The sequence below is a fragment of the Suricata suricatta genome, chromosome 13 (genome assembly GCF_006229205.1).
Source record: "Suricata suricatta isolate VVHF042 chromosome 13, meerkat_22Aug2017_6uvM2_HiC, whole genome shotgun sequence".
Taxonomy (NCBI): domain Eukaryota; kingdom Metazoa; phylum Chordata; class Mammalia; order Carnivora; family Herpestidae; genus Suricata; species Suricata suricatta.
The window spans coordinates 7974858-7998355 of NC_043712.1; the positions used below are offsets into that span (position 1 = coordinate 7974858).

Consider the following 23498-nt stretch of genomic DNA (forward strand, 5'->3'; position numbering starts at 1 on the left):
GCAAAGCACATAAAAACGTCTCAATTTTACAAAGAAAAACAGGGATATTCCAGACGTAACAAGGTACATTTACTGCTGCAACTAAATTTATTCTCTTCTCTGAAATACTGTCACTTTTCAATGAGAAAACAAGGGAACAGTAACCAAGAATAAAAAATTTTGCTTTTTATGTTAAGCAGGAATATTATAGAAAAGTTTTTTCCACGTAATTATCTGTGTTTGCCTCCAGGACATGCCTGGTTTTCCATAGGATCATTTTTTCCAAGGATTTGCCTAAAATTAAGTTCAGACTTAAACATTTACTAGCCAGTTATGGAAGAAAGACCTTCTGAACACCAAACGACATGCCCATAAACCTTATACTTTAATACATGCACATTTTTTAATGCCACATAATCTCAAGTATGATCGTTTATATGTATAATTTAATAGATTCCTGCATGCCCCAAAATCAGACGTATTTATGGCATAATTATGGAACATGGCCGAGTTGACTCTTTTTATTTATTTTTTTTTTACATTTATTTATTTTCGAGAGACAGAGACAGAGCGTGAACCGAGGAGGGGCAGAGAGAGAAGGACACACAGAATCTGAAGCAGGCTCTAGGCTCTAGCTGGCAGTCAGCACAGAACCTGATGTGGGGCTAGAACCCACGAACTGTGAGGTCATGACCTGAGCCAAAGTCGGATGCTCAACTGACTGAGCCACCCAGGCACCCCAAGGCTGAGTTGACTCTAATATGCAGCCACAGTGAGCAGAAATAACTCTGAGTCAATTCATTTCAACAGATTTTCATGAAGCCTGTACTGTGTGCAGCCTCGACAGTGTGAGTCCAGACCCTATCAGTCCTTGCCTGGTATGGAAGGGGCCAAAGGAGGAGGCAGGACCCTCCGGAAATCACAGGACGATCATGGACATAGAAGAATTCAACCCAAGTGGACTAGAACATGGGGGAGGTAATGATCAGGGAAGGCTTGCTGGAAGAGGCAGGCCTTGAACAATGGGTGGACTTCAAACAGACAAAGATGGGACTTCGGTATGGGTGTATACACCATGACCAGGGAGAGCTGAGCGGATTGACTGGTCTGGTGTTGTGGGTGCTCTGTGCAGTCAGGACAGATGGGCGAAATTAAAGCTGGAAAGGGCATCGAAGGCCAGACTGCAGGGGTCTAGAGGCAAGATGGCAAGAAGAACCTGAGGTGCCAGTCTGCAGGGGGAGACTTCCAGAGGTTTCTAAGCAGAGAAGGGACAGAGTCTTCTGTAGGGGTGGGGACACCCATCAGGAACCTGAGGCAATGGTGTAAGTGACAAGCAGGAGGCTTGAGCTGGGGCCATGTTGAAGGAGGGGGGAGAGCAGGGGCAGACAAGAAAGACATTACAAAGGTAGAATCAGCAAAGTGCCAAACACTTTTCTCTTTTCTAAATATGAAATTGAAGAGAAGCTGAAGGCAGAAAACAAAGGACACAGAGACAGGCACAAAAGGCAGAAACCATTCGTGACCTCATTCTGATATACAGACCACGATGACGGACATTGTGCCTTGTGTCCTCCTCCTCTCTTTTCTGCATGTCTTTCTTTTTCAGTTAAATTGGTGTATATTAACCATATTATCACCAGAATCTTCATAAGTGGACGAACAGTCTACAACACAGTATTTACCAGCCTCCAAGTACTCCATCTTTGGGATATGTCACCATTAAGTAACCTCCGATTGTTGGGTGGGTTAGTTCTAATTACCTTGTTGTACTAAACAATGCTGCAGTGAGCATAGTTATACACAAATCTTCATACATTTTTAACTGTGGTCTTGGGATACACTCTAGTCAGGTGGAGTGAATAAAAGTATGTGTGCCTGTTTTCAAAAGGACACATGAAAGACATGGCCTCCAAAAGGTCCCTTTGTTTCTCCATCAACAAGTTTGAGCTGATCCATATCCCCATGCCCAGTACCAGTTATTGCAATTTTTTTGCTAACTGAACAGACAAAATAATGTCTCATTGTTTCTAATTTGCATTTCTTCCATAACTAGTCAATTAACATATTTTTTGGACTTTTTTTTCCAGATTTTTGTTACAAATATTTATAGATCTTTGTACTATTTGCCTTGTGGATTACCTGCCTGGATCCTAACCCATCTTTCTATTGGGACAAATGTCCTCTTACTACTGATTAGTAAAAGTTCTTTGTATGTTAAGGAAAATACATTAACCCTCTGTGGGTCATGTATTGGTATGAAGAATGTAAAGAAACTGGTACTCTTTTACACTGTTTCAGGGAATATAAATTCAGAGGACCATTTTGAAGAGCAACTAAATGTATCTTGAAAGATGTTTAACTTCTATTCTCCCTAGGATGTTTGTTTTATGAAAACACAGAAATTTAGAGGAACTAATGTACAAGGATTCACCAAAGTACTGTTTATAAAGAAAAAGAACAGAAAAGAAATGCCCATTAATAGGCGACTGGTTACATAAATATACTATCCCCTCAAGACTCTGGAAAGAAGTCACTTTGGAAGCAAGTGAGCTGTTGGAATTATTCTGCATAGGAAGTTTGTCTATTCTGCCCCATTTATTTATGCAGTCATTTATTTGTATCAGAAAGGACTCATGGATACTTACTTTACCCTTTGGATTATAACCCAATACTATGTTATTTATTTTCTTGCTCAAATTGTCCCAGCTTTGTCCACTGAAAGCTCTTTCAGTTGGTTCCTATGTTCCTTTGACCAACCCAGCATTGTTTTCGTTGGTTGGCTGGTTGGTTGGTTGGTTTGAGCACTTCCTTATTTTCTGGAACCATTTTCTGGTGTCATCAAGATGCCATTGCCCCAGTATTGAACCAGCCATTTCTCCAAGGAGCCTTGGTTCCCTTGGTTAGAGAGTGATATTAGAAACCAAGACCTGGGTGCTGGGTGTACTTGTTGCTCCTGGGGCATCAATGTTTCTAGGTCCTCTCAGCTGGGAGAGCAAGGAAATATATGCATATGTGTGTGCACGCATGTGTGTATATACCAACATGGACATATATATACCTATAAATATTTCTATATGCAACCATCTGTATCTCTATTAAAATAAATATGAAATCATATTGATGTCTTAGCCTTTCCCCCTTGCTTATCTGTAACTTTCCACTCCAAACAGTGAAAATCCTGGGTCCTACCATCTGCCATCAATTTCCTGAATTGTTCAACTCCAGTATTCATGTAAAAGGGCTTCAGAACTGTTACCCAATGCTCTTGGGAAGCAGCTAGATCAACTAGAGCCCAGAGTTTATATACAGTTCCTTTTGTCTTTAGTCTTACAGGAGGCTCCCCTAATTTCCAAAGTTACTTAGTTCAGCACCTTTCACCTCACCTTCCTCAGTGATGTTGTTTCATCATTTATACTGTTTTATTTTTTTATGCTCTGCATTCCATTCTAGGATTCCTTAATTTCCACAAACAAGTTTTCATTTAAAAAAAAATTTTTTATGTCTTTGAGAGAGACAGAGAATGGATGGGGAGGAGCAGAGAGAGAGAGAGACAGAATCTGAAACAGGCTCCAGGCTCTGAGCTGTCAGCACAGAGCCAGATGTGAGGCTCGAACCCACAGACTATGAGATCATGACCTGAGCCGCAGTCAGCCGCTTAACTGACTGAGCCACCCAGGCGCCCCAACAATTTTTCAAATTTGCATATACTAAAGCTTACTCTTGGTGATGGAAAGTTCTATGGGTTTCCACAAATGCCTAGTGTCATGTGCCAAATAACACTATGAATCATACAGTACCATACAGAATAGTTTGAGCCCCCTAAGAAATCCTCTGTGCCTCACCAACTTGGTGCTCTCCCTGTCTCAAACCTCCAACAACCCACTGATCGATCTGTTCATCACCTCTAGAGTTTTACCTTTTTCAAAAACGTTTCTACATTTCCCAGAATGTTTTTTAAAAGCTGGGGAGTGGGAGGGGGAAGTAATCATACATATTTCACCTTTTCAGACTGGTTTCTTTCACTTAGTAATATACATTTAAGATTCATCCATGTCTTTATATGGCTTGAGGGCTTATTCCTTCCTTCCTTCCTTCCTTCATTTTTGATGAATACTATTCCATTGTATGAATTTACCAATGTATCTACCCATTCACTATTGCAGGATCTCTTCATTCCTTTTAGTAATTGATAACGATGGATAAAGCTGCTATAAAGATATTTGGGGGGCGCCTGGGTGGCTCAGTCGGTTAAGCCTCCGACTTCGGCTCAGGTCAGATCTCACGTTCGTGGGTTCGAGCCCCGCGTCGGGCTCTGTGCTGACAGCTAGCTCAGAGCCTGAAGCCTGCTTCCGGTCCTGTGTCTCCTTCTCTCTCTGCCCCTCCCCCTCTCATGCTCTGTCTCTCTCTGTTTCAAAAATAAATAAAACATTAAAAAATTTTTTAAGATATTTGTATGCATGTGTGTACATAAGATTTCAAAGAAGCTAGATAAATATCTAGGAGTGCAACCGCTGGATGGCACCATTTTGTATTCCCACCAGCAACGAGTGAGAGTGTGGTCTGCTCCAGACACGTGGCTGCAACAGCACCGTCACTGTTTCATTGTAGCTCTTCTAAATGGTGCATAGTGTTTTTGCATTTCCCCAGGGGCAAATGATGTTGAGCGTCTTTTTATATGTTTGTTTGCTATCTGTACTTCTTTGGTGAGGTGTCCAGACCTTCTGCCCATTTTTTAATTGGGTTGTTTTCTTGGCATTGAGTTTTAAGAGTATGTTTTGGATACAATTATTTTACCAGATATGTGTTTTGCAAGTATTTCCCCAGGCTGTGCTTTGTATTTTAATCATCTTACCATTGTCTTTTGCAGAACAGAAATTTCTAATTTTAATAAAGCCCAGCCTATCAGTTTTTTCTTTCATGGATTCTGCTTGTGGTGTTACGTCTAATAACTCATCACCAAAGGTCATACAGATTTTCTTCTATGTTTTCTCCTAAAAGTTTTAGAGTTTTGTCCTTCACATTTAGGTTTATGCTCCATATTGAGGGTTTGGTTTTTTTTTTTTTAGTTTTGTTTGTTTGTTTTTAGAGAGAGAGTGTGCGAGCAGGGGAGAGTGGCAGAGGGAGAGAGAGAGAACATCTTCATCAGACTCCAAGCTCAGCGTGAAGCCTCAAATGGGGCTCAATTTCACAACTGTGAGATCATGATCTGAGCTGAAATCAAGAATCAGACCCTTAACTGACTGAGCCACCCAGGTATCCTATTTTGAGTTCATTTTTATGAAAGAGCTATAGTCTGTGTCTAGGTCCATTATTTTACATACATTAAAAAAGTTCCAATTGTTCCAGTACCATTTTGTTGAAGAAGTTACCCTTCTCCCATTGAATGCCCTCATGCATTTGTCAAAGACTGTATCTGTATTCTGTTCCATTAGTAGGTGTCTTTTCTTTTGTCAATACTGCTGTAGCTTTACAGTTAGTCTTAACATCAGGTTGAGTGAGTCCTCCAACTTTGTTCTTCTTCAGCACTGTGTTGGTTATGCTGTCTTTAATCTTTCCATATGTATTTTAGAATCAGTTTTTTCTATCTATAAAATAGCTTGATAGGATTTTCATTGGGATTGCTTCACTCTATAGATCAAGTTGGGAGGAACTGACATCTTAATATTGAGTCTTCCAATCCATGAAGATGGGATATCTATCTATCTCAATATACTGTGATTTCTTTCCTCAGTGTTTTGCAGCTTTCCACATATACAACCTACACAAACTTTGTTAGATTTATACCGAAACACTGTGTGCTACTCTAAGTGGAGTGGGGGTTTTCTATTTTCAAATTCCAATTCTTTATTGCTTATATATAGGACAGCTTCTGTATATTGATCTGGTGTCCTGCAAACTTGCTCTATTCACTTATTAGTTTTAGTCCACTTTTTCCAGATTTCTTTGAGATTTTCTATATAGACAATTATGTCATATGGGAATGAAGTCAGTTTTATTTCTTTTCAATCTATATCTTCTTATCTTTTTTTTTTTTTTTATCATCCTGCACTAATCAGGACTTCCAGCACACTACTGTAAGAGCACATCTTTGCTTTGTTCCCAACCTTAGGAGGAAATCATCCAGTGTCTTACCATTAAGTATGATGTTGGCTGCAGGGTTTCTGTAGATGTCCTTGGTCAAGTTGAGGAAGTTCCCCTCTATCCCTTAGTTTCTTGAGGAACTACCACTTCTTCATTCTCAGCCCATGTGGCCTGGGCCCCCTGCCCCTAGCTCCATGGACAGGCTTGTGTCTAAGACCTGGCCAACTGGAGCCTCATGTCTTCCCAGAAGAGTGACCGATCAAGATGAACAGGATGGGTCACAAACCAAAGCCACATCGGATGACAGAGCTACTGAAAGGGAGGCACGATTTTTCGGCTGGGGGTTGCCCTCACAATAGGGTGTGAGCCAGGAGCTGTTGACAGCCATCTTGCAGCCACAGAGGAGGAGGCTGCCTGGGAAGGGACCCGGCGTCCTGGAACCAGGAACCTTTGGCCCTGCCCAATCTCGGTTGATATACAAGGGTCCTGAGGCCCGGAGAGAGGAAGTGACTTGCCCAAGGCCTCACATAGGTTGGCAGCAGGCTCTAGACCAGAACCAAGTTCTCCCAGTTCCCTCCTCATCGTTCCCTAGTTCTTCAACGTCTTCAGAATACAATTCCAACTCTGCTGCCAGCAATGAGTCCCCGGCCTCACTGTCCTTCAGTTCAGAGCTCCCGCCACTCTGCACCCTTTTCTGAAGCTAATGCCAATTGTTTACTATGTGTCAAGTTCTGGGTTAAACACTTTATATCCACAATTCTCATTTAATCTTCAAAAACCACTTGAAATGATTCTTCCCACTTGATAAATAAGGAGGGGGGAAAAAAGGTCAAAAGACAACCCAAGATAGGATAGCCAGCAACCTGCAGGGCTAAGATGCCCTACAATCAAACCTTATCAAACCTTAGGGGTTTGATTCTCTGTGACCATAGCTTCTTAGGCTATTGCTCACAGACCCCTAAAGTGTTCATGCACAGATTTTGGGGGGTAAGCACTGAACTCAGTAAAATTAAATGCAAACTTATACATCTGTGCATTTATCTGGAGGCAGGTTCATATATGCGTATATATTTTTTCCAAATCCTCAAAAGAACACATGATCCAGAAAAGGCTGAGTGCTCCAATGCTCTGTGCTGAATTCCTTGGGGCTGAGGTACAAGCTTGGCCCATATCAGGCAGCCTAGTGAGCTCAGCGGGGCACCTCCATCCCTCTACGAGTTCTAGGAACAAACGCCAACGGACTCTGGTCCCACAGAGAAGGCAGGCGTTGGCCCCCGGGCTTCTGGTTTGGCCACAGGAAGCCTCATATCTGCCACAACCCCCTTCCAATCAGCTGATCTTCCCGTTCCTTCCTCGTTTCCCCAAAAGCATTTGGACGCTTACTCCCTGCCAGACACCCCACTAAGAGGTCTTCATATGCCAGTTCACTTACTCTCCACGGCAACTGTGCAAGATGAGGCATACTGTTCTTCTCATTTACAGATAAGGAAACTGATGCTCAACAAGGTAACTGACCTGCTTGCCTTTATCTGGAGTCTGATGGGGAGCCTTGTTCTCACATATAAAAGTCTGCCAGGAAGGGACGCCAATCAGCCCGTCTCAGAGAAAGCAGCCCCAGGGGCCGACCGCGCCTGGCTGCGGGCCAGTTTTCAAGCCAGAGCTACAAGGGCTGGGTCCAGGAGCCGCTCACTCGGAGCAGCTGACAGGCTGGCCGCGAGACCATTTCTCAGAGCGTCCTGTTTGGGAAAATGCGACTTTGCTTCTGGCTCGCTTCACCCACTTAGTCTGATCTGGACACAATGCAACTTTTTGCAGAACGAGCTGCAGCCCCCTCTGCCAGGCTGACCTGGCCCCCGCCTGCAAGGCAGATTACATCAGAGCCCCCCGGCGGCCCTCCTCCTCCGGCAGCCCCGTGGCTGGCCAGAGGTGGGACTGAGCTGGCTTCCAGTCAAATAGTTTTGCGAAGGAAACTATGAATCCTCTGATAGAGTGTGCACATCTGTTTTATTTTTTAAAGCCTAGGCTCAGTTGAAAAGGAAAAGATTTTTGAGAACAAAGAGAAAAAAAAACATAAGGTTTCAAAACTTCTCTGTTCAAAACAGTGTATTCAGCCCTCCCGCAGACGCCTAGGTCCCTCTTAGTTCCTATCATAACAACAATAAAGCAAACTCAGTCCTGATCTTCACACGAAAAGCTGGTGCCTCTCGGAGGCTCTCCCCGTCCTCGGGTGGCAGCCGAGGGCAGAGAAGCCTGGGAGGGCCGGGCAGTGGTGAGGCCCAGGGCCCAGCACTTCTGAGTGGGAGGCCCAAGGGGAACCCAGGCCCATCACCCCGAGATCCAGTCATGCACACTATGCAAGTGCAAAGCCACTGTCCTCATTTGAAACCAGGAAAACAGGAAGAAAGAAGAAAAACTGTCAACAGCACCATTTGGGAGTTTGATTCACCCAAGGGGGGTGCGTTCTACCAAAGATCTCATTCTGATAGATCTGGCTGAGAAGCCAGAAGCCTACTGCCCTCAGCTGGTCCAAGTCTTCATCATCGTTCCCTTAAGTGGGGGTGCAGATCTTCATACTGGAGCAAAGGTTCTGGTTGGACCAAGTCATCTTGCAATCAAATGTATGGGGCCAGTGACCAGGCCATCGGGAACTCAAAGAAATTCAATTCAACCAGTGTTTTCTGAGCACCTCATTCACACATTCCACATGTATGTACTGAGGGCCTATCATATGCCTGACACTAGGCAAGGCGGTGGGAGGCGCACTGGTGAGCGAGCTGGATGTGGCCCCTGCCTTCATGGAACCACAGACCAGGAAGGAAGATGGACGCACAAGAGCTGCACAAAGTGAGGGCAGATGAGCAAAGGGCCGCATGGACAAAGCAGCCCGGGGCCGAGAGGGAGTGCCTGACAGCAAGACCTCGCACAGGCTGGAGGGTCACAGAAAGCTCCCCACGGAAGGGACATTCAGGCTGAGATCAGACTGGGGGCTAAAGAGAGAGGAAGAATTCTGAGCTGAGAGGAAGCACATCTGGGGCCTGACGGGGCAGAGATATGGTGCGTGAGGGAAGAGAAGGCGGCCAGGATGGCTGAAGCCTGGGGGCAGGGGAAGGGACAGGAGATGAGGCGGGAAGGGAGAACAGAAACCAGACCCACCGTGCAGGGCCCTGCAGGGCGATGAAGGGGCTCGAACCTTAGCTTTGCAAGTGGAAGCCAGTGAAGTGATTTAAACCCAGGAAACACGTATTCGGTTCCACCTGCTGTGAAGAAGGGCTGTGCAGGCAAAAGGACTGATGGGAGGGGTGTCCGGGAAGAGGGGTTTGGACCTGGGGCCGGGTGCCTGGGACTGAACACTGGCAGGGCTCCCAGCCCTCAGGGGACCACTGGTCGCTACCCGGTCAGGCACATGCAAGGGGCACTGCTTACCTGGTTAAACCTCCGGGTAAAGGCCACAACGTTGGGAGCGAGACTATGTTTCTCCTTCTTACTCCATCCGCAGCTGGCTAGTTCCTAGGAAGCACAGAGTCATTTCAACAGCGATTCTAATTGGGATGCAAAACACACAAGGGCCACCTCATTGGCATGTGGACGCAGAGGTGGGGAAGGGCCAAAGCCCTGGCCATTCATAATTTCACTGGGGGTGGAGGAGAGTCTTCACCCCCTCCTCTGGAGAGGAGGGCTGAATCTGTAGATGGAGGTGCATCCCAGGACCCCCAGGAGAGAGGATGGAGAGCAGGACACTTTGTTCAGTAACCCTGGCCACATTTCACAGGACTTCTATGCCCAAACATTCTCAGCCGCAAACTGCCTCCTCTGCCAGCTCCCCTGGGACCAGACGTCCCTACTGAAGGCAAACTGTCTGCGAGATGGCATAACGTGTTAGCCACAAAGACCCACCCTCCCAGGTGAACTTAAAAATTTTTAAGTAAAATATGGATAAAGGATTTCAGAGTTCATTGGCGACGTGACACCCTCCACTCCTGGAATGAGGGAACCTCCTTGCCCAAGCCCACTGCAATCAGAGAAGCTTCTGGGACCACCTCACACCCCTTCCTGAAGTCAGCCCCTCCCCTACGGCGTACAACCAATAGGGGGTAGGAGAAGAGGTTGCCTTTAACATCTTCAGGGGCCTTGCCTCATTTCCAATAGGTCACAATCTGAATAATCAAGTTATCTAAATTCCACCTATCCGTGAGGCTGGTTCCTACCCACGGGGCTAACGGGAACGCTCTAACAGGAGGACTTGGGTGCGTAAGAGGACCAGGGAAGACCCGCCATCCAAGACCAGGCGTTCTCAGCCTGTGGCGTGGCAGCCCTGGCAAAGAACAGAAGAAAGGAGGCAAACTAAAGTTCTCTACCCCTAAGTTATAAGACCTCCTTTTATTTCATATCAGGCCTCACTAGTATTAATAACATTTTTTTTGCCACACATCTGGAACTTTAATAAGATCTTTAGGGAGAGCCAGCTGCCCACCAGCCGGAATAGGGGTCCACTAGGAAGTCAGGGAGGGCAGTGGGAATGGCCAGAGACAACAACCTGTCGGCCGAGCAGCTCTGTCTGAAGTGCCGGGCTCTTCAAATGCATCTCGGGGCCCAACTCTAAGGCACAGGTGCTGTGTAAAGCCCGACTGGAGGCAATGGACAGCTCAGGAGACCAGATCAATGGCCTGGACTTGAAAGCGCCCAGGCACCAAGCTGGGGTTATGCACTCAGCTCTCTTCTGGCTGTCTCACCTCTGTGCACGCACCATTTCTCTCCCCGGTCACCCACACGGGAAAACATGACCACCTTTGACCCTGCCAAGTTCTTTACGCCTTCCCAGTGTAGACCCCAAGTGACAGTAATGACCAGGACGTTAACGAATGCCACCATTTATCAAGAGTCCCTCGCATGTCGGGTGCTGGCCGAGGCACTCACCTGTTACCTCATGTGATTCACGCCACATCCGTTTAGCAAAGAGGGAGGGGCTCAGGATCTATCCTCTTGGGTAAATACCTCGACTCATTTCTTTTCACAAGCAGACATGAACCTCTTTGAGATGTAGCATTTACTTCTGTTTAACATAATTCTCCTTGTTCTAAACACACACACTCAACCGGCCTCAGTTACACTGACTTCTCCTCCCTTTAGAACAAATATGTTAATTGTTTTGCAAACGTGTATCACTGCCCTTTCAAAGTTTAATTGTGAGAGCTAGAGCTTCCCTCCTCTGCGGGTCCCAAAACCAGTCCTGGATAGGAATGGATTATAATCAGATATAAAAGACGTGTTTCAAGGACTGAGGCATGGTCGTTGCCCAATTTCTCATTTAATAGTCGTTCCCTTTGTTTTTTCCAGAATTCTTCAATAAACAGCAAAAGTTCTACACATATACATGTGTATGTGTGCACGCACACGTGTGTGTTTACGTACACACATTAAATTAAAAGTCTGTAATCTTATTTAGAATTAGACAGACCAGTCATATCCTGGCCTCCACACACCAGCTGCATGATCTTCTCAGCAGATAACCTTCTTAGAACTCAGTCTTCGCATCTTTAAACGGGTATGATATTGTATTTATCTATGAAGCTCACTATAACGATTAAATGAGATCCAGACACGCAGAGCACGGAGCATACAGCAAGTGCTTTATGGCAAACGTCATCTACCTTCCCCTTCCCAGGGTGTCATGGCTGTGCGACTCAGTGAGAGCCCCAAACGCTGCCTCCCGCACCATGCTCTTGGTGCAACCTGAAATTATCAACCAAATCTATTATGATTTCTCTCATGCTTTGCTGATGTCATGCAGACAGGAACCTAAGCAAGTACTTACGATGTCTGCCCCAAATTTATTTGATTGGAGCATTTCTAAGACCCTGGTTCAAAAACTGTATACTCCTTGGGTTTTGATAATTCCCCCAAGAACCTTTTGCTCTGAGAGACAGGAGACATTTCAAATGAAAACCTCAGCAGAGTGAAATATAATGTCTGAGGAGTTCCTTGATGAAACAGGAGGAGCGAAGGACTTAAGAGCCAAAAGACCTTGCCCTGAATCCCGGCCCGGCCACTTACTTCCGAGGTGACCTCAGGCAAGTTAACCTCTGTCGGCACTGTTTTCATCGCTGATGAAACAGGGGACACGGAAATTAACTCCACAGAATTGTGGCAGAGACTGAAAGAGGTAAAGCTTGGCAAAGGAGGTGACATGTAGGGCACCGACATGCAGATCTGGCTCCGAGTGGATGCCAAGCCGCATTTGTTGAATGAACGGATCATGAGCATTCCTCGGTGTTGTAATCTCCCAAATTCAGGGCAGCAAGATTTATCAGGACGTCAAAAGAAATAAGACCATTCTATCTGCACTAAAACAAGTCCTGGGCCCACCTCCTTGGCACTGCTCCTCTTCTGTGTTTGGCCTTATAGGATTACAAGACATTCCATCTGTGTGAAGTGGGCTTGGAAAATGTGAAGTAATAGAACAAAACGCTTCCAGTCACTAATGCCTAAAAAAAGCCTATGCTATGGAACTGATCTGAGTGCAATTAAGTTAAAATTGACCAGAGGAGACAGGGTTGGTTCTGGAAGGAGACAAGGGGTTGGGTTGAGGCTGGTGGCCTTGCAACCTGGGTGAGCCACCCGGCTGTCCCCGGAAAGCCACACACCCCCTCCCAAGGGCGCTGGGGCCCTGATCTCGCCCCATCTGTCCTTGGCCCCGAGCTCTCCGCTGAGGTCAGCTGGATGTGAGAGGAGAGGACGATCCTGGCCCGTCCTTTGCCAGCTTCCTCTGGGGCCCCTCTTCTGTCGTGTGGATGTGCCTGGCTTCATCAGGGAGAACACACAAGCTGTGAGAAGAAAACTTTCTGCCACCAAATGTGCACATTCACTTGTGTCCTCTCCCCTTCCTTGGCTTCAATGGAAGAGAGAACCTACCCTCTCAGGGATCCGCTCTCCTCTGGGGCCCTGGACCCCGTCCCCTCTGCTGCTCAGCCCCGCCCACCAGCCCGCTCTCCCCCTGCACCCTCACCCTCTTCCCCTGCATGAACAAGAATAATAATGGCGACAATAATAACAAGTATACTCATGACAACAGACATCTTTTCCAGGCTGTCAGCATCACTTCCCTCCCCACCGCCTTCCCGGCCCCCTGTTCCACAGACACTGCTCTGTCCCTTGCTCAGGACCGCCTCCCAGCAGGGCAGCCCCTCCGCCCGCTCCCGCTCCCTGGGCCAGCCCTTCAGCACCACGCTCTCCGCTCCCGCTCTCCGGCTGTCTTCTCGCTTCTCACGACCCCCAGCCTCAGTCTTAGTTTCCGGCTGCATTTTTCTTTTCTTGTACCACCCTCCCACCACCACTTCTACCTAAATCTGTCCACGGTCTTCTTCTGTACTCTTCTGTGTCCATGGGCCTCCCTAGACGACCACATCTACTGCCACAGCTCACGTCGCCTGTCTGTCTGTGCCCAGCCCAGTTTCTCTCCTGAGCTCCAGGCCAGGACATTCGGCCACCTCTGGCCACAGCTTCCTTGGTGACCCACAAGGACCTCGACGTCAGTGTCAGCGGGGCAGGAACCCAAAAGGAGTCTGACCAGCTGCCTTAAATAAAACACCTTACAGCACGAGATTCATTTAGACACCCATTCTGACAGTCAAGGGGGAAGGTGTATTACAAAGAAACCGGGGAAACATTTCTAACCAACATAGAAACAACTTCTACTTAACGCAAGCTTTCCTAGGGGACAGCAAGAGTCACCACTGCCAGCAGCCTTCCCGGGAAAGCTTCTTGGGACCACACTGCCAAGAAAGCCGCCAGCCGCCAGCTTTGTGTGTAGGGGTCTGGGAGTCGGGGGCCTGAGGTGGCCTGAGAAAGGCCTGACCCTGACCATATCTGGGGCCAGTGAAGTAAGGCTCGGGAACAGGAGGCCTGGGGAGTGGGACAAGTTCTCCCTGGAGACCCTGCAGGATCAAGGCCACAGGAAGTTGGTGCCAACACATGGCCCTTCCACACATGTGCTTGATCGAGACTGCAGTCTTTCCCACATCACGTTCCTAAGACATGTCCACGTGGAACCTGCTTGCTTGAAGGAACGGTCACGAAGTCTGAGTCCATGGGCGACCACCAGCTGCCACTGGCCACGGGCCCTACATTACCAGTTTTACTCAGTGGCAACCTTTCTCTGTCCTGCTCCACTTTCTCCCATTCTACTGTCTAAAGGATCTTCAGAAGAACCTGTGGGACAATCATGCTTAGTCAAAGGAGTTCTGAAAACAGCCCAGGCAGCAGACAACCCACTGAGGCAGTCAGGGGAGACAGTGCCAGTTTGGGGTTTGGGCCTGGGGGCTAACGGGTAAGGCATTCTAGGGACTAGCTTTGGTGACATGGTTAAGAACAGGCAAATGACGGTGTGGTTGCTGTGTCCTCCAGGGACTCTCAGACCTTGTCACCCTCATGGAAGTCTCGGTACCAAAGGGTTCTGGGGCTGGGGGGAGGAATGACAGACGCTTCCCAGGGGCTCTCACCCCAACCCAGGAGCGGGGCTGGCTTTGGTCTCGGGAGTGAATGGGGAGGGCACAGGGGTGGGAAAAAGACCATGGAGCACAGCACGTAAGGAGTCAGATGGACCGGGGCCAACTCGCAACCCTCTGGCCATGTGACCCTGGCCACGCCACTTCCTCTCCCAGGGCCTGACCCTGTTCATCTGAAAACTGGCAAGAACAACACCTTCCTCACACAGTAGTTATAAGAAGTAACTTATAACTGGCTCAGTCAGAAGAGCATGTGACTCTTGATCCTGGGGTTGTGAGTTCGAGCCCCACACTGGGTATAGAGATTACTAAATAAATAGTTTCCAAAAAAAAGTAAATAAGGTGATATTTGTCAATTGCTTAGAATAATGTCAGATAAATTATAAGTACTTTCAACGCATTTCTTAAATAAGGGAAAAGGCAGCACAGAGCAGGTGGGAGCAGGAGCAGATGACCTAGAATCAGGAGAGACCCTGGCATCTGATGGGGATAAGGTGCCCAGAAGAATAGTCCCTGGGTACCAGGACTCCAGCTACGCCTGGGATGAGCCTGCAAGCTTTACTGACTGCCGACGTTGTGCCAGGAAGCGTGCTGGCACCCGGCACGTGCCGAGATGAACGTCTCCTCTCCCCCTCATGGGACCCTCAGCGTGGGTGCGATTGCCATCACCTTCCATTTCTAACTGGAAAACGACATAGCAAGCAGGGGACTGAATCTGCCCCGGCCACACATGTAGGCGATGAAGAGGGGTGAGCCTCTCCTCACCGGGGCCAGGACAGAGCTGCAGGCCTCGTGTGGGACCCCGGCAGGCGCCCAGCCCAGAGGAGAAGTGAGCGATGCTAAGGAACAGACCAAAGCAGGGGCTGGGCTGAGGCCAGCAGCATGGCCAGCGTGGGCGGAGCGGAGCAGCGGGAGGAGAGGAGGTAAGAAAGGAGGCGGGTGGGGGACCAGGTCATACCCCCGCCTGGAGGGCAAGTGAGGACAGGATTTTATTTTACTGAGTGGGATCTGCAGGCAACGGAGGGACTGAGCGGAGTTGGCTTCCAAAAGCCTCCCGAGTGTGTTACGTAGGTTTTATTGCCCCGATCACACAGGCAGGAGGGCGGCAGAGTGGATGTAAACCTCCCGAGGATCCTTCAGCGGTACCCTAGTCTGGCGTGTACTGTAATCTCATACATGGGGTGTCGCGTCCTCACGGGAGGGCAGTGCACCTCAGTACTTTGAAACAGACGCCCGTGAGGGGCTGTGTGCAGAGCAAGGGAGGAGGCAGGGCCCAGGGAGAAATGAACACGAGGGCCTCCACAAGGCCTCGGAACCCTGGCCAGACAAACCACAAACGTGGGGGAAGAATCACTGGGGACAAATGGGAGCCTTCCTTGGCGTCAGGGTATGCGCCTGGGGGACAGAGGTCATGGAATGAGTCTAGTAATTCATCCGTCTCAGCTTCCAGTCACATTAATTTCTATAGAATAACAACTCCCAACCACCACCTCTTCATCATATCCTCAAACTACTGTGCTTAGGACACTGTAGATTTAGGGTCATGAAGATGATGCAAATTTCCCAAAACACTCCCTTTCCAGCCCCGATCCTGTGCAGCTCTGCACAATTAGAAGCAGCTGTCAACGCAGCGCAGCGGCCAAGTGCAGCCCTGTGAACAGCCTCCCGTCCATGTGACAGAGAAAGGGCCCCGGCGGACGCCACAGCCAGCAGCCACCGGCAGCTCAGCTCACCAGATTCCCAAGCCGGATACGAGGCCCACGGGGCCTCCCTCTCCTATTCCACGCTTACGCCGGGGACTGTGCTCAATTCCCTTTCTCCATATTCTTGGGAAATGCTTTTTCCAAGTAATAGCATTCAGATGTTTGCTTTTAAAAAACAACACACTTTGGCTTTTTTGATTAGGGACCTAGTAAATGTTCACGATAGAAAACCTGAACAACACAGAAAGCCTGTAGAAGAAAATGTATACCAGGCATTAGCCTAAAACCCAGAGAAAGGCGTAGTTTAGTAATAATAATGGCACAGTAACAAGGGTGAACATTTACTGAGCGCTTACGAAGGGCTCAATCGTTTTACAAGTGTTTATCCCAGTGCTCAGTGAATCCTCACCATGACCCTAGGAGAGAAGTGCTGTTACTGCCCCATTTTGCAGATGAGGAAAGGGAACCTTAGTTGGAAATGTCACACGTGGTCCGTGTGAGAGCTGAGACTCACACCCGTGCTGTCGGTCTCGGAGGCCTGGACCCTTAGCCACAGAGCACCTCCATCTCCCCACCCACGGGTGCAAGGGCACACACATGTGCACACACGCTCACTCGCTCCCTCGAAAACTGAGCTTATGCCGTATCCACGGTTCCACAGGTGTGCCTGTCCGTGCCACATGTCTGCCTCACATCTCCCCAGAGCTCCTGTGGCCACGCCACAGCCCCTAGAGATGGCCCGTCCTCCTGGTCCCCTCCGGGGTTCCCTCCAAGCTCCAGGAGCAAATTTTAGCTTACCCTTTCTCTCTGCTTCGGTCTCCCACAGTATCTCTATCTGCTACTGCTTCCACGGTGGTTTAAATTCAGTGCTTACGTTTTCTGACGCAATCAAATCCTTCTCTTTTTTTAATGTTTTATTTATTTTTGAGAGGGGAGGGAGGGGCGGAGCGAGGGGCAGAGAATCCCAATCAGGCTCCCCGCTGACAGCTGAGAGCCCAATACGGGTCCTGAACCCACGAACGGCAAGATCATGACCTGAGCCGAAGGCAGATGCTTAACCAACTAAGCTACTCAAGCGCCCCACAATGGAGTCCTTCTTAATGTTGATCTTCACAAGTGGCAGAGGCACCCTGAACACTGCTAGGAACACAAAGGGAAATTTCTGGAAGTACCTGCTTCTTGGGAAGTCGCAGGCTCGGACCTGGTCTTCACACTGCCTTCCATTTTTTGGCCAACCAAAACTTCTCTCTGTCTGGTGAGTATGCTAAACACCACGTCAGAAACTGGAAAAGTTAACTCACAGGTTCCAGGCCCACATAATTTCACCAGGGAGTCCTCTCAGACTCCCTACTTCTTATGCTAAATAATTTAGTCCAGAGCACAAAAAGTAACGGGAAAAAAGCCCCAAACCGTGACACCTAACAAACACAGAACAAGGGGGGAAAGAATGACCCTGCATGACCTAGCCAATTCATTTTAGAAACACAGGAGTAGCTAACGGTTCGAAGACTGTTAACATAATAATAGCACATCGATAAGTCAGAAAAGAAAAATGTGATATGGTCCTCTCAGACCCTGATAGGTAATTAGCAAAATGCACCGTTCACTTGCGATTTTAGAAAGAAAAATATAAGCCTCTTGGAAGCTGAGTAACATGTAACTCAGACCAACTGCCGTCATTACACAAGGCAGAGGAGAAAGGCTGCCAGAATGTGGATTAGGATGAGAGACCACAGGTGGTGCGTGGAAGCTCCTTGTCTGAACCACAGGACACAGAAAACGACTCGAGTGACTCTGATGCTCAGAATGGTACGTTCATTACACCTGATGGGCCTTCAGGCGGTAAGCCTGCCGGTCCCGTGGATCCCTGCCTGAGGAAGGCCTACAGGCTCTCGCCCAGCACTGGCCAAGAGAAATACGGTGCAGGAAGGGAAGCAAAAATAATATAAAAACAGGGAGGGGGACAAAACATAAGAGACTCTTAAATACAGAGAGCAAAGTGAGGGCTGCTGGCGGGATGGGCTAAGCGGGCCGGGGCAGTCAGGAGCCCCTGGGGCTGGGATGAGCCCTGGGTGTCGTCCGGAGGGGAATCAGCCCTGGTTCTTCTGCTGAAATCATTACTGCGCTACATGTTAACGTACTTGGATACAAATTATATATATAATGCAAACTGTGTATTTTAAATGTTCTAACAGCCACGTCAGACGGCTCTGACCCAGAGAGCAGGGTCAACCCAGGACAAGCAGGAAGACTGAAGGGTGATAAACCCACACAGGACTGACACAGGTTCTTTATGTCCCCATTACATACGGTGTGTCCCCACCTCCACTCTCCTGTCCCCCCAAAGAGAGCTGGAGCTTGTCACTAAGAGGTTAGGTAGATCGGCTGCAGCTCTTAGAAGGCCTCGGGTTACAGATGGAAGGACAAAAATTCAGAGATGATGGAGAAAGACACATGCAGTTCACACGGGCGATGTCATGCTTTCACGGGAACTTCTTAAGTCAGGAGCGCTGGGTTCTAATCTCAGCTGTGCCAAAACCCGCTCTGAGACTCTGGGCCGGTCCTATCCTCTGTGGGAGCTTGGTTTCCTGTCTGTAAAATCCAGTGGCACCGATGCTAAGTTCCTCCCAGTTTTCCCATTCTATGAGCAAAGTAGAGTAGAGGTCACATGTCTGGTTTTATATAAAAACACTGTTAAGTAAGACCTGCTTCTGGAGACGACGTGACTGCAGTGGTTTGCCTTCTCCAAGTGCTCTGAGGGGGTGTGCAGAGGCTGAGTCTGAGAGGCAGTCACGAAGGGGTAGGAGGCTCTAGGCACCGTGCTGGCCCCCAGGGACGGAGTGGACATGACAGTGTGGTGAGGCAGGAGACAGGAAACAGCTGTGGGAGAGGCGGGCTGGGGGCAGATGGGGGCCCGTGGCCAGAAAAACACACAAACAACCAGTGCAAACTCAGGTTCCAGAAAGAGAGAAGGGGAGGGAGCAAGAGAAAGGGGAGAGGAAAAAGGGAGGGGAGGGAAGGAGAGGAAGAAGGAAAGAGAAAGAGAGAGAGAGAGAAGACGGAAAAAGGCATTCAGAAGCAGAAAGGTTCCAATGCAGGTCGGGGGACCAGGGCCAGGCGAGAGGTGCCTTCAGGTGGAGCAGGGAGGGAGAGAGACGGAGAGCCGCACAGGGCAGGGGAGGGATTCGGGAGAGAGAGAGAGACAAATGGAGCGTCCCACGTGTCTTCTAGGCTCTGGAAGGCGCTCTCTGAAGGCCCACGCGCCAGGAGCACTCCCCACCGGCTGCTCACACACCACGGAGGCCGCTCTGGCCACCACACACCTGGGACCCATCTGGGGAGGCTGAGACCCAAACCGCCAGCCCCAACTCTCCTCGGATGGGAGAGAACACGGCGGGACACAGATGACCAAGCACTGGCCCCATGGCCCCGCCTCATTTTGTGAGGCAAGCAGGGTCCTTCCGGCAAGCTCGGTCTGGTTCCCAGCCTGAGAAGAAGAAAACAGTAACAGCAGCAGCTAACAGCCTGCTTCCTGGGCCGGGCATGAGGCTAAGGACTCTTCTTACAGGACGTCCTGAAATCTTTAACAATGGCATCCATCAGAAAGAGTGGTCATTTTTTTTTAGTAATCGCTACACCCAGCACAGGGCTCGAACTCACGCCCCGGATACCAAGAGTCGTGTGCTCTTCCGACCGAGCCAGCCAGGCGCCCTGGAAAGGGCTATTATTGCCCTCAGTTTACACATAAGAAAAACTGAGATTCCAAGAGGATGACTAACTCATCCCAGGTCACACAGTAAAGAAATGACAAAACTGGGATCCAAACCAGGTCTGCATGGCTCCAAAGCTCAGACTCGTAACCCCTGTGCTGTCAGCCTGGCCGAGCCCTGTTACGACGAGGTTCGACCCCCATTTTGAATAATGCTGACCATCTACAGAGGAGATGGAACCAAAGGGGTGACGAGATGAAGGACACAGGGAGATGAGAACTACAAGGGACCGCGTGCCTCCTCCATTCTAGGGACCGTACGATGCACTGTTAGCTACTTCATTTGGTTTGAGTCTCAAAGCCAGACTATGAAGTAAAATGTTTTATGTTCTCCAGTGTTCAATTAGGTACACTTGAATATAAAGGAAATTTCTTTGCAGAACAAAATATCTTTATACACTTAGACTCTTCTAGGCCCCCCTTTTTTATTTAGAAAGCAATAGAAGAAACTTACTAGCATCCTACAGAGAAGATAATATATTGAGCCCTGCAGAAATGTGTGATTTTTCTGTCATTACTAAAATAAGTTCACGTATACAGTTTTTGTGACTGATGTATAGTTGACTTACAACGCTACATTAGTGACATATACAGTGATATGACAATTCCATACATGCTACACGTGACTCAAGTACATCACGAGAAGTGTAGTTGCTGTCTGTCACCGCACATTATTACAATATCATTGACTCTATTCCCTATGCTATACTTAGAGATTTTACTGTCCCATTTTACAGATAAGACATCTGAGGCTCACAGAGATGAAATAATTTATGCGAGTTCATCTAGATAGCAAAGGGCAGACACCAGCTTTTAATACAAAAACGTCCCAGAGGGACGCTGAGGTAGGAGCTCAGGTAACCAGACAGGGCCAGGGGTGGGACAGACTTCCCTCCAAAGAGACTGATGGAGGCAGAGTGGGTACCATAGAAAATGACGAGCCTGGAGGTGGCACAGGAGCTCAGGGCTGTCCCGGCCCGAAGGATGCCCTGTGCCCAGCTCCCTGGGGACGACAGGCGGACTGTAGTACAGAGCAAGGCAGAGCTGCAGAAGCGGCCACGGGCCGAGTGTCCGCTCATCTGAATAGTCTCATTCAGCCTCTCACACTGGAAGAGTCTCCCTCCCCCCGCCGCCAGTAACTTGCTTCTTGGGCACGAACAGCCTGAAGCCCCTGGCCAGCGCAGGGTTTGGGGAAACAAACCAAGATGTTGATAGATCCCAGCAAGGCTACACAGTGGGACACACTGCAGAGGTGCTGGGCTGCTCTGACATCCCTGCTGTCGGCCGATGACCTCAGACGGCTGGTGCGCAAGCAGACCGGGAGGAACAGCTTTCAGAAAAGCTATTTCCTCTTCTGAAAGCCTAAAAGGAAAAACCAACCTTTCAAATATTTGATCTATACAGGGACACTTATTTAAATTAAGTGTGAGGAAATCTTTCAGACACTGGAGCCACAAGCAAGCCTCTGATGGTGTGAAACCGCCTTTTATAAGACAGGGAGGGAGGCCGTGGCTTTGGTCCCACCCTGGGGCCTGGCCAGCTTCTCGACACTGTCCCCGGCCCCCGTCTAATCAGTCATACACAGCCAGTCTCACACAGCGCCTCCCTGTGCCATGCGCCGTGCAAGCCTTGGGGACAGAGCATTGGGCAAGGCATCTGCCTTCCAGGAAAGAAGACAGACATTAATCAGGCACGTGTTACCTGGCACCTAAGGACACGGACAGAGTGTGATGACAATGTAACAACAGCTGGCTTGGGTGAGGAGCAGGGACTCACGCTGGGCCAGGTCACAGAGAGGACTGCGTGGAGGGAAGCACAACAGTAGAGAAGAGCAGGTGCACAGGCCTGCAGACAAATCCAAGGACCAGGGAGGAAGCAGAGGAGTGCGGAGGCCCAGGAAGAGGGCTGGGGAGGGACAAGCCAGATCTCACATGACCTGCACTCCCATCTTGAAGTCTTGGGACTCATCCTAAAGGGAAACCGGGGGAAGTTTTGAAGAAGCTCGGTGATCTAGACAGAGAGTGGAAAACTGCAGGGTGAGCAACAGGGCAGGAGGAGCAGATGTGGGTACAGAGATGTCCGCTGGGAAATATGCAAGCAGACTGAAGAGGAGGCGAGAGGGCAGCCTGAGCAGGGAGGTGGCACTGGGGAGAGACGTGGAAGAAGGGCAGACGGAGTACAGGGGCTGACTAGGTACAGAGAATGTGAGAGGGAGGAGCCACCCGTGACAGGCGCCACGTTTCTGGCCTGACCAGGTCAGGGGCATGGCAGGATTCCAGGGAAAGGATCAAAGGTCTGGCTTGGGGCCTGACATGGCTGTAGGACCTGCAGGACTTTGGCTGCTGCTTATTCAGCTTCTTGAAGGAAGCACCGCTCTGCAGGCCTGCTGACCAAGTCCTAAGAGTCCTTGGCACGGCATTCGAGACCTCCACACTGGGGCCCCCTATCACTAGCCTAACTTTCCACGTGCCCTTCGCCTCTCCTTTGTTCTAGCCAAACTAACCTGCTCACCGATCCCTGCACGAGGCCACTTTGTTCCCTTACCTATTCAAGCTCTTCCTCCTTGGAATGCCCATTCTCCTGATCTTACATCCAAATCATACCAAGCCCTGTGGGCCGCAAGCAAATGGGACCCCCTCCAGAATGCTCCGCTCCCTGCCCCAGTTAGAAGTGTTGGCTTTCCTCCCAAAGAGCACTTGGTCTGTCCCCTTTAGTGTGGCCCTTATCATTATTTATACACATTTCCCCCCCGTTCCCACTGGACCACGGACTCCTCATCCGTCCTGGAGTCCCCGGGAACACCAGGCACGTGCTAAGTGCAGGGCACGTGACTAAGCATGGAGCCCACCATCCATGGCAGGCCCCAGGGACGCCTACGGCAACCACAGGGAGGCTGTTTGGAAGAACATCTCTTCTGATTACATTCAAACCTCCAACTCCTCTCAGAGACCTCAGACATCTGGTTCCCTTGTACATCGGCCTTTCCTCCGACACCACACAGACTCAGGCTGCCCAAACCCTGACTTCAGCATATGCGCAGCTGGGTCTGCCCAGTCCTGCTCTGGCCACCCCCACACCAGAAGGCCTGGCACCTCCCACGGCCCCATCATCACCTACAGGGGTCACCTGGGGTCTGAAATGGACCGTGGGGGAGCTGCAGGCAGAGGCTGGCCAAGAGGAGGGAAGAGCAGCCAAGTGGGGCTGTGCCCTGCAAAGTGAGGCAGGGCTGGGGAGGGACCGTGCAAATTCTGCGGCATGAGGAAAGGCCTGGGCATCACATTTTGAGAGGCCTGCCCTCTCCAAAAAGCCTATCCACAGTGCGGAGGGGAGGGGGAAAAGGAAAAAAACAAGAGATCACAACTCATTTTATGAGTAGGTTTTGTCCAAGAACCTCATATTTTCCACTGAAGGAAAGCCCGATCTGCATCTAAACTTTCAAGACCTACACTCACAAGAAAGAAACAA

General features: G+C 49.2%; 1 protein-coding gene across 7 annotated transcripts in view; it reads right to left on the reverse strand.

The window, feature by feature from the left end:
- Positions 1–23498, reverse strand: part of RALGPS1 (Ral GEF with PH domain and SH3 binding motif 1) — a 242937-nt gene that overhangs the window by 160797 nt on the left and 58642 nt on the right. For all 7 annotated transcript variants that reach the window (XM_029920466.1, XM_029920465.1, XM_029920461.1 and 4 more), the window contains one exon: positions 9484–9567. In XM_029920466.1, the coding sequence (XP_029776326.1) occupies positions 9484–9567 (84 nt within the window). The remainder of the gene's footprint in view (positions 1–9483; positions 9568–23498) is intronic.